At 45.2% G+C, this 14,993-nt stretch overlaps 1 protein-coding gene across 1 annotated transcript in view; it reads right to left on the reverse strand.

Moving 5' to 3' along the window:
* LOC309408786 (contactin-4) overlaps positions 1-14,993 on the reverse strand; it is a gene marked incomplete at its 5' end in the record, with an annotated part of 167,408 nt that overhangs the window by 53,461 nt on the left and 98,954 nt on the right. The window contains 3 exons of the mRNA XM_082004733.1: positions 6,573-6,723; positions 11,447-11,576; positions 13,101-13,237. Of these exons, the coding sequence (XP_081860859.1) occupies positions 6,573-6,723; positions 11,447-11,576; positions 13,101-13,237 (418 nt within the window). The remainder of the gene's footprint in view (positions 1-6,572; positions 6,724-11,446; positions 11,577-13,100; positions 13,238-14,993) is intronic.

Genomic DNA, 14,993 nt, shown 5'->3' on the forward strand with positions numbered 1-14,993 from the left:
TACACGAGAGAGCTGACAAGAGACCAGGGAGGCACTGGCAACTGAGTGATTGCATGGGAAAGTGATAAATGCCTGAATTTCTCCTTGAATTTCAAAACTCTAGCTCAGGTTCTGGATTCAGCCTGGTGCTCAGGCTGTCCGTGCCAAGCCTGCTTGCAGGCCATGGGCTGGTATCTCGGGAAACCACCAGACACCAAACACGGCTACGCACGGTGCACGGCTGGCCCTGGAGGGCACTGCCAGCCCCCTCCCCTTCTCGCAGCGATGCCCCAAAGCACCCCAAAGCAGGGCTCTCCAACACGGGGCAGCCGCTAGAGCCAGCACTAGCCCAGACCTAAATGCTTCACCCCACTGCTGTACAACCCCTGTCCCCGTGCTCTGGCCGATCAACGCATCGGCGGGTGGCTGATAACAAACCACAAGGCTGGCAGAAATATAGTATTTCCCTAAATAAAAGCTCCCTTGGTTTTCCTGCACACAGTCTACGCTTGGGCTGCAAGGGAGAATGAGTGTGGCAGGAAGCCATGGTAGACAACCCAAAACATGACATCTCCCTCATCTGCTCTTGAGCCATACAAACGGTTCTGGGAAACGACAATGTGTCTCTCTGACAGACTGATCTCTAAAATGAAACACTCTGCCAGAAAGAAATAAATGTAATAATTTACATGCAATAATGGTAATACAAGTAATTCCTGTAAGTCAAAGCCAAGCACCTGAGAAAGAGGAAAGGCTTGCAAGGAAAGTGATGTAAATCTTGCATTACAAACCAGCACCTAAAAATCCCCTTCCAACACTTTTTCTTCCAGCAAAGTTATTCCATGCCAACAGCAAAACATATCCCTTGACTAATTCCGTGAGAAATTTTAAGATCCTCTAACAAAATGGCCTTTGGTGGTAAGCTGTTAAGAGACAGTTCAATCTGTGCAGCCGAGTGACAAAATGCTCCAGTTTGTCGACGCAGATCACAGGACCAGTCCCAGCTCTAACGTTAAACCCCAGTGCTCCCACGGCCGAGCCCTCGGACGCTGTGCACCTACGTGACAGCACCTGCAGATTTGTTGGGCTGCCACGTTGTTTTGTCATGGGCTATGGAAAACCATATGAAAATTAAGGGAGAGTTAATTGTTTTAAAACAAACTGTTTTAAATTAACTGCTGAATTAACCGGTTTAAATTATTTCAAAAATGCTTTCTGATCTATAGTTCAAAGGGAATTACAGTTCTATTGCAGGATGTTCCTCCAACAGTTTGGAGTGTGGGAGCAGCTGTGACAGAGGCTTATTTTAATTTCAGCTGGCAGCGCTCTGCGTAGCTCCAGGATTTGTCTCTAATCATGCACAGCCTGATTCTCCCTCCCTGCACCCAGGAAATCTGAACGAACGAGCCGGCGACTACAGGGACTTCTGATTTCCACCACTGTGAGAATGAATCACTCGCACTTGCAACTGAGCGCAGTTCTCCGTGGGAGCCGTGCCGCAACTATGAAGAAATTGAAATGCTTCTGTGATAAGATCACCTGAAAATAAGGGTTTTAAAGCACTAGTCTCAGTAACAAATTTATTTAACGTTGTGGCATGAGATGTAATTGAATTATTATGAGAGGATTAACAAAATCCTGCAAGCACAATCTGACTGCCGTGGTGACCTCCGCTCCTACTCCTGCCGATGAATAATATATATGATGCAAAGCCAGGAAATAATTGTCACAAATGGGAAATATTGAGGACTGGATGATGCTTGGCTTTAGGAGTTCAGGAGTTTAAAGGAAAGACTCTCCATTAAGGACTTGCTTTCGTTCACTTCAGTGAATTTCATTCATTTTTGTTCTATACAGGGGACATCAATTAATGGAAGTTTTTCCAGACTTGTGCGTAACTATGGATTTGTTTTCTATTAGTAAATCTCCTGTAAAATTACCCTCTACCTCTCTTAACTCCCACTGATATCTAGGAACGACTGATTTGGTTTCTGAGACAGCTTTGGCGCAAAGTATATGCGCGGTTTGAATCATCTGTCTTTCACATGGTACAGTAATTGCAGAAGACCGTGCCTCTGTATAGAGCCTGTATGATGCCTATACCCTGTGTGTACAACGCCATAGATGCTATGCATTTCCTGTTCAAAAACTTGACGTTGACTATGTTATTTCATAAAATCAGGGGAGTGAAGACATAAGATTATACCACTGAGATTCACATAAAAAACGCAGGTTCTGGCTTCTACAGCGTGCGCACTCCTCACTCGAGGAGTTTTTGCTTGGTTTTGAATGGCAGCCCTCCTCTGGCAGCTGGGCAGTAACACTCTCCATCTCGATCTCACAGGCTTAAGTCCAGCATCGCTTCCGAGTCGCACTGATGTAGCTGGGACAAGAGAAGCGATGCCTATGTAATGGCATCCCAGCTGCCCAAAATCTCTGTTCTCCTACCGTTAAGTCAGAATAAAAGTCTCGGAGGTTAAACATATCTGGAAATATGAATATAAGAGAATCAAATGGTAAGTGAAAAACATCCTGAACTCGACTCAAATCTTGCCGTCTGATGAACGATCTGACATGTCCCAAAGACGCGTCGCAGTTTTGCAATGACCAGAAGACACCACTGCCACCTCGCGCTCCCAGTGCTCGCTGGCTGCTGCAGTGACTCCCTGCCAGCCGCAGATCTCCACAACTGGCTGAAACTTCCAGGTTACACACGTAACAGCGTATACTGAACGGATAAATCAACTTCTGCCCGAGGAATGTGCCGGGGCAAGCGGGTCCTAAACACTACCTGCATAGTGCTGTCTCTCTGATGGAGCCTGCACAGCCTGATGGTGACCGTGCCCATCTAGAAGGTATCCCCCGTTCCTGAGCGAGGGTTTCCCAGAGGGTAGGTGTATTTTAGTCACGTCTCCTGTCCCGCTGGCGTGGAAGGTGGGAGATACTGTGGCAGGCAGCGGACTCACGTGCTCCTACTCTACCAGTGGCCCTGTGAGGTTGATTCGTACAGAGTGGCATTAACGGACCGAGGGCCCTTCCCACAGAGCGTAGCAGCCGTTTCACCTTGAAATGCGAAGGGAAGATCCAGGATGGAAAATGGTCTCTGGACCTTTACCCATATAGAAATAGCCTTTGTTTCCAAGCAGCATTTGCAACAGATCTGTATCTGCACTATAGCTGTTTCTATATAAAATTTACCTTCTGGAGTCAGGCCACTAACGTTATTTTGACTCAGTTAGGCCTCCAAGGCAGGATTTTCATTATTATGGATATGAACTGCCTTTAATGACTGCAATAATGTAATTGTACCCCAGGGCAGAATTTCTAATAACACAATTGCGCAGTTCTCAGCTACCGGTAAGAGATACCTTCAGGGCAGGTTAGTCATTAGGGGGTGCAGCACACACCACCTCAGCCTCCAGAGAAGAATATGAAACCTAAAACTATAAAGCTCTTTTTTTCAATGGTAGTCTCTGCCCTCTGGGCAAACACTGAACAACACATTTAGTTCTGCCTCCTGGACAGCAGTAGCCTCCAGAGCAAGAGTCCTGGCAGCAGAATCTGATGCACACTATTTCTGTCTCCAGCAAGCAGTCCCTAACACTACACTCCATCTCAAAAGTCACACAAGCCCCAGGAAACATGCCTGAGCAATTGCCATGGTAGCTGTCAGGCTGCACATCAGAATTCAAATCAAGGAGTGACACATTAACGTTGCTTTTAACTCCACCTGGAACTGGAAGGACCATTTATATTGATTAACGTTCACATGATGAAGTCCAGTTTGGAGAATTATCCAGATGTTCAGGTGCCTCTCTGAAACTTGAAACATCAGATTAACCAGAGGTTTCATTTAATTTTCTTCTCCCACGCCTGTCTCAAGGTTCTGTTTTCTGCCCTAGATGAAGAGATTTCAGCAACAGTCTTTCTTGGCATCTTTCTTCCAATATTTCAACAGATTTTTTCCAACAGCCAAGAAAGTTCTTGTTTGAAGCCCACACATAAGCATGGGTGTAGGGAGGTGCTAGGACAGGACTCCAGTCAATGCTGCTGTCCCCTGGGATGGCAGGGAGGAGATAATGCTTCAGCAACTGAAGAAACCAGAAATACAGCAACGTTAAGCAGAGGACCGGGCACTTGCCCTCTCCTACCCCTGTGAAGTCAGAGACAGTGCTGATGAACAACGCCATGATCATGCGAGACAGTAAAATTTCCTAACTGCGCATTTCACGCAGTCTCCAGGTACAGGCTGCGAGGATGGCACGGTTAGTGAAGGCGATGGCGAGGATTCAACACCCTCGTCCCCATGGGAGACACAATCAACTGCGTACAAGAACTAAACAGCTCCCACTGCCAAGTCAACGGCGCAGTGTTCATTAAGACATTTTGCCGGATAGCCCCCGCTGGATGATCTGGCTGGCAGGAGAACCCCTGGGCTGAAGTAGCAGAAAATTTCACACCTGCTTGGGCACGTTTCATGTCTGGTTTCCCCTCCAGGGCTTGGTGCCCAGGTGGGAGGCTCCCGGTCCTGGCGCGGTGTGCTCGGCAGCCAGCCTGCCACTGCCACGAGCACCAACACCGCAGCCTGGCTGTGGCTGGCAGTGGAGCTCCGCACTGAGTGGCTCAGAGGACTATGTTGTACCCACAACGCGTCCTCCCAGCCCCTGCCTAAAGTCTGCCCGGGCACGGGGACGGTGACCAGCAGTCAGCAAGGTATATATCATTGCGCAAGTTTTGATGACTCTACCTGCCCCTTGCCTATATGCCTCAGGAGAAGGCTGTGGGTACAGCCTTACACTCCTTACACAGAACTGTGCACCCTTCAGGGGTGCTCTGGTGTGGATTCCCTCACGCCTGCCATGGTGTGGCTTTAGGTGACAGTTTCACTGAAGGGAAATAATGGTGCCTCCTTTTCCCAGTTGCCTGTTTTCACAAAGCTTTGAAGAAACCTCCTATTTTTGAGGTGTATCTCTTCCTCTCTTAACCTTGGTGGAAACCAGCTTGAAACATCTACAGACAGTTCAAATAACCAGTTCAAAAGCTATCTGGCAGTAAACACGCAGGCAACCCGAGCTGCCGCCCAGCCTTATGCTACCAGTGCATGAGCCACGTTCCCTTGGGAAATCAGGATCCAGGGGTTTCTGCTGTATTACAGCACCCAACTTTTAGGTAAGTTTGCAAATGAGAGCACAGTGCTACAAAAAAAAATAAATCACTTTGTTGTCAGCATTGCACAGCAGCGACCAAGCGAGAAACGTGGTGGCTCACTTTCCTTTCCTTTCCTAAGCCCTTCCTCAAATAAACTAATGCTTCCTCTCTCACTCCTAATTAAAATGAGGAGAAGTAACTGTGCCATGCTTAGAACAGCGTCAGAGAAAACAGCACATTTCAGCTACGGACTGTGCCAGCAAGGACGAAGAGATGGATGGGCGCTCATGGGGCTGACGCTCCAAAACTTCCAGTATTTAATACTTCCGAACCTCTGCACAATCTTCACCAGAAGAACAAGTTATTTCAGTTTTAAAAATCAATATACCTTGATCTATTATAACTTGACCTCGCACAGCTTTGTACCCTGGCTGCTAGAGGAAGCGCTGCGTAATTGAACACCTAACTCTTTTATCCCAAGAGAAGTCGGCGAACAGTCCATAGACAATAGCTTTGTACAGACCAAGTAACAGGAGCTAAATACATCAGAAATAGGTTTTTTATTATTTTTCTCATCAGGCTCTAAATGAACTATAGCTTTCCACATACTTGTGTACATCACCATAGTATGTATTTTGATGTCCATTACAGGCAGGCAGATTGGATGGAACAAGACTAGACTTTCCAAGCTAGAAGAACAGCTCTAACAGGTTTAAGCTTTTAAAAATAACAATTTCCTGTAACTTCTGGCTTTTTAACCTTTACTAATGGGACAGGATTTTTCCCATCAATCAGAGTGGCACATCACATGTTGGAGGACTGTCAAAGACAGCTCTCTGGGTCCCGCTCTCAGGTGCTGCGCAAGCAGGACAGGTAACACAACCACACCTCTGCAGAGTCAACAACAAATCACTGCAAACACATGCATGCAATTTGCAAGACAGGTTCCTACTTACTGCTAATGCTCTCCTTTTGAATTAAAAAAAAAACCCAAAAAGCCATGACTTGGCCAGTCTGAAAAAGCCGTCTCCAAGTCATACCTTAGGACTGCCAAATTAATTACTGACCCCAAATAATCCCTGTTTGCGGGACATTGAGTAATGTAGCAGAGCAGTGTGTAATTTGCAGTGGAGGGTTTTTATCTCCTGGGGAATTTTTTGAAAAACAATGGCTATTTAGAGCAACGCAGAAGCAAAATATTTGCTTTTTAGAATGTATCTTTATCGGCTTCTTGGCAGTGATGCTTTAATAGTACACAGAGTCTGGGATGAACACAATGGGAACAGAAATCTCACCCCCAGCTCCTTGAGACTGAACACTAGCTGTTTTCACATTTATTTGCAAGTCAATTTTGGGAAGCTATTAATGACGAATTTAGCTTTCATTGCTGAAAGCCCCTGGGTCGGAGCAAGCTAATGAAAGAAATGGTTACTTTAAGACATTACCTCTCATTTTCTCGTAGGATGTCTTTTCCTTTCTTCCAAGAATAAGTAGGTCTGGGGGAAGCTTTCGGCTTACACTCAATGATTACTTCACCACCCACTTTAACAAGAGTCAACTTTTTCAAGAGTGTTTTGGAGAAGTCTGGACCGACGGCTGAAAGAAAAAAAAAAAACCAACAACGAACCAGATCAGAATTCCCTCTGGAAAAACCGAAGTCAGGCTCTTTTGAACTTTATAATATTACAGGGCTGTTTCTCACCTGTAATTCCTAAATGATCTGACTTTATGAACTATGTGCATGTATGGATGGGGCAATGAGACACCTGAATGCTTCCGCTCTTTGCTTGTTTAGAAATGCATGTTCAGGCACAAACCTCAGAAACCAGCAACCTCGGGAGGCAGCGGCAACCCGGTGTCAGGCACATCTCATCTGGGCAGCACCCCTAAGAACGACGCCTGCGTGACCTGTGTAATGTATTTCCTTTTTTGTGTCATAACAGCGTGATCATCATTCTGTCGAACGTTGCTACGTGCAGAGCCACAGCGTACAGGAAAATTGGCACAAACACAGATCCCATATAATTAATCAGAAATGTTAGTATTTCCAGAAAAGTTGACATTTTATGCTTCACATTCACAACTGTTGCAGAAACTGGGTCTTTTATTTTAATGCTACAAAGGTGGGAGACCTTGACACAGCCAGGTCCTGAACCAAGCAAAACGAGGCAAGACTTAAGTAGGCACCAGCGTACAAGGTATTCTCAAATCATGCTTTTTTAGTCCCTCCAGGGCACATTCCTCTATTTTGTGAAAAACGGTCAGATATTCATAGCAGCAGCCACCAAAGCCCTGCAGACGGTCTGCAGCCCGGCTGTAAGGCAGGCCAGGGAGGGAGGAGGAGGTTGTTTGGTTTCTGATTCAGGCCTCAAAGGATTTTTAAAGATTTGATGGGACCCGATGACAAGCAGAGCTTTGAGACGGCTGCCTCTAGACTGACTCTGGTAACGAACCCCCTGAAGGTGCCCAGAAGATTTTATTTATATCAAGTGGGACAATTAATTTTTTTAATACAGAAAGCTCAAAGCAAATAGGCGAGGCAGCTTAAGGGGTTTATGAACAACTCTTGCCCTGCCGCTACGTGTTTGCTTTCTGACAGATCAGTGGCAGCAAACTCTGCCCAGTCCCCTCTAATTCTCTCCACCCTTTTGCCAGCTGTGTGCCTGCACCCTGTGCCCCCGCCCCATCCCCGTATCCCCCAAGCTTGCAGCACTTTCCTTGACTTACTTTCTTGCTGCACTCTGGGAGGTGAGAGTTTAGATCACCACGATTGCATCTGCTCGATGCTCCGTGAAATGATCTAAAGCTCACCTGAAGCAGCTGGGAGACAAAGACCTGCCGTATGATACAGAAAGGAAATTCACTTTTCTTAGGGCATCTGGTCTGCCGCTCAATTCTTACAGACATCGTTCCTGTTGCAAAGGAGTTGAATAAAACATAATCCTACGCTGATAATGGGATGGGCTTTACGATCAAATAGATCTCGTCTCCCACGTTCCTGAATCAGAGTTCACTAATCTCTGAGCTGTCTTGTCTTCTATGTCTAATCATAGATGGCTGACTTCATTTTCGCACAGAGGAAAACACGTATGCTATTAAAGACTAAACAGAGCCATCTGAAAACTAACACTGGCTATGTAAAACGCTTCAGAATTAAAGGATGACTTCCCACCAATGCAATCAGAACCAGACGGATTATTATTTGTATGGTACTATCATAATTAATACTGTATAATTTCTGGAAATAATTTTTCAGATGATTCTCCAAAATGTATGGGTAAAATAGATTTCTGAATAATCTTGTTATTTCCATCTCTGTAATGAACAGTTTAGATTGTTTTTTTTGCAAGTCATTTGCTATTTTTGTCTTGGTCCTGCGTGAGGTAGAGGAGTTTCATGATATGGGTTTTATTCTATGATGTTGTCAACTGACATTCAGAAACTCTGGGCTCAGCTCTCAGCAATACCACAGCTTCCCTGTGCCACTTCAGGGGTAATGCATTTAATTTCTTCACACCTGGTTTGTAAAATAAGGATCTTAATTACTTTTTTCCCACGCTAAGTCCACCCTTTATTTATTTATTTGTTTGTTTATTTATTTATTAAAACCATTTAGCTTGAAAACTCTTTAAGGCAATGACTGCATCTTACTATACATTTGCACAATGCCCAGCACAACAGGATCCCTGTTTTAGCTGAATAGTCCAGGCGATATAATTGGCAACAATAATAGAGAAGAATCACTCTGAGAAAAGCTCTGTCTGTAATTTTCCATTTCTCTTTTTCACTTAATTTTGCTGTAAGTCTCACTTGCTATTAGTGGTGTTTAATCATTTCAAGTGCTTAACTTCAGGACTTGTTAAAATAGCCATTTTTATACTCAGAAAGATCTGTTTGAAAGCTAACATTTTTCAGCGACAGCTCAGAATGTTGATGTCCTTTGAAAAGCCTGGTGAAAAGAAAAACACGCTATTTTTCTTTAAAAATACAGAATCACAGAATCTTTGGGTTGGAAGGGACCTTTTAAGGTCATCTAGTCCAACCCCCGTGCAATGAGCAGGGACATCTTTAACTAAAGCAGGTTGAGCACACATTGCCGGCTCATGTCCAGCTTTTCACCCACCAGGACCCCCAAGACCTTCTCGGCAGGGCTGCTCTCAATCCCTTCATCCCCAGCCTGTGCTGATACCAGGGGTTGCCCCGACCCAGGTGCAGGACCCCGCACTTGGCCTTGTTGAACCTCATGAGGTTCACATGGGCCCATTCCTCGAGCTTGTCCAGGCCCCTCTGGATGGCATCCTGTCCCTCAGGCGTGTCAACCGAATCCCTCAGCTTGGTGTCATCTGCAAACTTGCTGAGGGTGCACGCGATCCCACTATGTCATTGATGAAGATATTAAAGAGTACTGGTCCCAATATGGACCCCTGAGGGATGCTGCTCATCACTGATCTCCATCTGGACATTGAGCCATTGACCACTACCCTCCGGATGCAATCATCCAACCAATTCCTCATCCACCCAACAGTCCACCCATCAAATCCGCCTCTTTCCAATCTAGAGAGAAGAACGTTGTGGGGGACTCTGTCAAATGCCTTACAGAAGCCCAGACAGATGACATCGGTAGCTCTTCCCTTGTCCACTGATGTGGTCACTCCATCATAGAAGGCCCCTAGGTTGGTCAGGCAGGATTTGCCCGTGGTGAAGCCATGCTGGCTGTCTCTAACCATCTCCCTGTCCCCTCCACGTGCCTTAGCATAGCTTCTAAATATGCCAAATTAAATTACAGATCCATAGAAATTAATCTGCAGCACACCATTCTGGCACTTCTCATGTGAGATACAGAAGCAAGATTGAATAACCCAAATGAGAAGTCAGCCAAATACAAGTTATCTGGCAGGTTTTTAAGAGCAGGCTCTCCAAGGTCTTTGGTTTTTGTGCAGACGTGAGGTCAGCACCTGGGTGCTGCAGGGCTGTCAGGCATGAGGAGGCACCCATCACCGAGGGCTAAGCAGATCCATCTTCCAAGACCTGCCTTCCTCCCAAAGGCTCATTTTTGCCAGAATTTTGAACAGAGAGGAAAAGTATCAGTGGGTTTATTTCAACTTCTTTCATGCAGTAACACATCCAATAAACCTTAGCACTGTGAAGTCTAATTTATTGAGCATTATTGCATTCTTCTTGAACAGCAACAATGACAATCTTTCAAATGAATTTTTTTTCTATGCGGGCATTTATCGCCACTGATAAAAAAATGACCATTTTGATATCGATATTCAATGACACTGAAAAGGCCATAATCAGAGAAGACCTCATGCTTTGCTCTTCAGGATAAAGCAGCGAATGATGCTACTGAACACTCGCTTTGAAAACAACTAAAGCACTATTCTGTAATCACGAATTCTATTTAACTCTTTGAAACTACGTATCTGTGCTGGCGTCTCCGTCCCCAGGCCTGCCACTTGTACAACAGCAACGTTTGTGAATGAGGTACAGACTCCAGTACAGCTGAGGCTGGCAGGGACCTCTGGAGATGGTCCTGTCCCACCCCTGCTCAAGCAGGTTGCCCGGGGCCGTGTCTGGTTGGGTGTTGAGTATCTCCAAGGACAGAGACGCCAAAATCTTTTTGGGCAGCCTGGTCTAGCGTTCGACCACCTTCACGGTAAAAAGGTTTTTCTTGCATTTAAGTGGCATTTCCTGTGTTTCAGTTTCCCGGCACTGGGCCTGGCTCTGCAATCTTTGCCTCCTCCCGTCAGGCGTTTCACCACCTGCATTCACAGGAGTCTTTCCTGATGGTAACTGGGACAAGTAGAGTAGGTGTACACAAAACAGGTGGGGCACAAATTGTTTTTCTTGGTGTGGGTTTGGGACAGGAGTGTTACGATTGTCATTAAAACGGTGAAAGGTCTGTTCAGACAGGTGTTTTTTCAACATTTCCTCAAGAGTGCCAGTCTCTGCAGCCCACGAGCAGGCAGTTACTGTCCGGTATGCTCTGAACTGGGGCAATACTCGGGGTTTCTCCATAAAACCTTTCTAACCAGCAAGAGCTGAGTGAATTTACCAGCTCTCCGTGCTCAGTCACCTGGATGAATATGAAAAGATGGGATGATATAAAAAACTCTGTTCTTTGTCTATCCACTTTCTCAAGTTTTCATTAAAAACTTTACTTAAAACATTGAACATTAAAAACCTCACTTAAAAACAAGTTATCAAAGATCCTCAGCAACTCTTCTGCTTCAGATGGTGAAACGTGGCAAAACCAGCTTGCGTGAAGGCTTTGCTGGTTTTGGAAGGTTTGCAGCGTTCAGGAAAGTGCACTTACCTATGACACTCAGTTCTGCACTGGCAAAAATAATGCCATATCTGTTTTCCGCTACACACTGATACATGCCAGCATCTGACAGGCTGATGTTCGTTATCGTGAGCGAGCCCTGCTCTAGCTGAACTCTGCCCTGTAGGAAACAGTGAAACAAGTAAGAAAGTAAACAAGGAGATTCCTCCTTGGAACATAAACCCAGCAGTTGTTGTGCCATATTTCATACCAAGGTGCACAAAAAAAAATAGCAGAAATGGGAAGAATTTGCATGCTCCAATCTATTTGTCTGCCAGCTACATTTATGTCGGGTTAGATACTAAACAGTAAAACCAATACAGAAGCTGGTAAACGCAATTTAAATTGGAGGATTTTCCCTTGACTCCTCTTTGATGTAATACCCAAACCATTTAGGTTAATATCCATTTCAAGTAGATAAACTTGATTCAAAAAATGCACTTTTGTTCCATGGTGGCATACCACAGAACAAAGTGCCATATTCTTTAAAACCATATTCCTTAAAACAACGGTATTATGTGTATATATTGCAATGAAGGTTAGCGAGATGGGTTGCCATCCTAGCTAGCACAGAGAGAAATATTTAAAATCCTCTGCAGTTTACTGAAAACAATATAGATGTTAATAATTTAATGATCCTTTACTTCTTATCAGCCACTAACATGATTTAAGTACAAGACCATCTGCTAGTGACCAGCGTGAAGCAAGTAAAATTAGTGTGTGGAACAAAAAACCAGGGTATCATTTGTCAGCCTAAGGATATGGAGCTCCTGTTATCAATTTTAATAAGTACAGCAAAGTGTTCCCTCCCTCCCCAGGAGTTTCACCATTTAAAAAAAATAGTAATATAAAGAGCTATTGGCTTTCTACTTGGCCGTAGGGCAGAAACGTAATGTTTGTGCAATCTTTGTCGGGGTTTGAACAAATCTGGGCTGCCATGTTCTTTCACAACAAGTGAAGGGAAAAAATACCGGCTACTGTGAAACCAATGCTTTGGTGACTCGTTTTCGCGTGCGGTTGTAACGGAGGGGATCGTGGGACTGAGCAACGCGCCTCCAGCGAGAGGCTGGGCAGAGAGGGCAGCGGGAAGGGGTGCGTCTCCCTGGCTCCTGCACATCACCCATCTTCAGCTAGCTCCTCGCGTCCCCTGCAACGGCAGGCCACGCTCCTGGTCGCCTGCACAGGGCCACAGTTCAGCAGAAGGCATGGGAATGCCGCTGGAGACCAGCAGAAACGCTACGTTCACCTGAACATCATAAACTCAAAAAAAAAAAAAAAAGAATCCAGGGCAATCATTTTCTGGCCACAGACTCCAGAGTCCCACTTGGCCATTCCCCCTTCTTCACAAGGACCCCTCCCCTGAGGTTTGTACCGTGGACCCTTCATTTGACGGAGGACCTCTGAAGACGGAGCTGTCGCGCGCCCCACTTCCACGAACGGCCGCCCTCCTGAAGCCGTCACGGAGGCGCCCACCAGGCATGGCGAGGAGCTGCCTGCGCAGCGGGGGGCTTCAGAGCTCCGCCGGCCCTTCTAGCTCCGTTCCAAAAGTGACAGAAGGTGCAGGGATGGGAGAGCCGGCGGAGCGTGGCAGCACGCGCAGAGCCCGCGACCCTCCTCCCCGGCGAGGGGCTCCAGCGGTGCCTACCTGGGGCGGCAGCAGCTCCCCGTCCTTCAGCCAGCGGTACGAGGGCTTCGGTCTCCCGCTCGCGCGGCACTCCCAGGCCACGCTTTCCTCTACGGCTGCGTGTGCGTCGCTGATCTTCTGAACCCAGCTGGGCTGAGCTGCAACACACAAGTAATGAGTGAGGCCTTGTGTCTGTAACCAACAGCGAGCTCTCCAGGCGCGCGCAAACGGCCGCTTCTCGCTTTCTTAGCACATTTAGGAGTTGGATTTAATAACACGCTTAGTAATTGCTAAAGATTCCCCCCGCCCCGCCGAGTCCAGTTCTGCCTTCTGAAGATGGCATGTGCAAGATCAGAACCTGTTTTCATTTTATTTTTTAATAAAAACACTTAACGAAAAACAGTAGCTTCAGAAATCCTGATCATCGTACAAAAACAAAGCAGCAGTTCGTGCGCTGCCCCGGTAGAATAAATGGCGCTGTTAGACCCCCGGTCCTTCGAATACAGACCTTTCCTTCTTCAGGATCTGACTTAGGCTTCAAAGCTCTAAAATTTAGCATCCAACTTCAAAACTTGTCATTTAGAACTACCTCTGAAACGAAGGTTATTCCAGTAACTTAGGCCTGCGTGGTTATAGGCACTACTTCAGGTCCAAATTCTCAGCCTTTTCTTAGATTAGGGCCTTATCTACAAGTACTGCCACAGGAAGATCTTCCGCGTGTATGAAAAATCTTTGGACTCAATAATTTTATTAATGACACTGAATCACCCTAGAAAGTCCAAAAGCAGGTATCAGAGATACATTTTGGTAGAATTTGGTGAAAACTGGCACTGTCGGTTTTCAGACACTTATTATATTTTTATTGCGTTTCACATATTTATCAGAGTTAGTTTGTTTTTTTTTTTAAATACAACTTAAATTTAGCCAGAAACCACATACAAATCAAATTTCACTAAAACTGCCACGTGTTTTTGGAGACCATACAAAACCTCTGACTTTCCCATATTACCTTCACAAACCCCATCGGTCTACTTTTCAGAAAGTCCCATTAAAAAAAGAGCAACCTCAGGTTTTTAACAGTCATTTGCCCTATTCTGACATAAGAAAATCTGAGAAACTTAGCAGGAAGATATTACCAGCAGAGGTCTCCAAGAACCCTGTTAATACTTTTTCACGTGTAATCAGATTAAAAAAAAATTAAGATTACTCAAAGACAGGTAACAACTTTATTTATCTCCTTCGGAAAGGGACAGGGGCCAGAGGAAGATCTGAAAGGATAAATTTAAAAGCTATCATATCAAAATGGTAAGTTCAACATACTTACCACTTAGGTATGATCACACCTAAAATATTGGTATGTCTGAAAAGGAAAGGCAAGCAGCGTTTCCTTCTCTGACTGCCCCTCCTGCCCCTGTAACATTTTAAGCTTGTTTATTACCTGTATCTAAAGAGGTACGAAAGGGAGAGCGTTTAAACGTAGGAAGATGAAAGTCAGTTCTATCATCCGGAGTAAGAACTTTAACAATTCCATTGAACTGAGACACCCTGTGCAACTGCAACAGGTTCAGCGGCTCAAGGACATTTGCAAATTGCTCATGAATTTACATATTTACTATTCTAACAGCATCCAACTCATAATTTTGAAGCAAGACTTATGATACCGTTAAAGGAGCTCTACAAAACCACACAGAACCATTTGCATTTTTTGCAGTACTGTTTTACTGATTTCCTACATGAAAACAAAAAAAATTCAGACGAAACAACTGAAAACAACCTGTAAAGCAAGAAAATCCATGAAAAGTAGGCTGGGCTCGATAACATATAAATGTAGGCTATGTAAAAAGAAAGAAAACTCTTCTATTGGGAGCAAAGAAAATTCAGTACTTGTCCTTATTGCAGGCGGACTCCTCAAAT

The sequence above is a fragment of the Phaethon aethereus genome (genome assembly GCF_964289735.1).
Source record: "Phaethon aethereus genome assembly, chromosome: 11".
In the NCBI taxonomy this organism is placed as follows: domain Eukaryota; kingdom Metazoa; phylum Chordata; class Aves; order Phaethontiformes; family Phaethontidae; genus Phaethon; species Phaethon aethereus.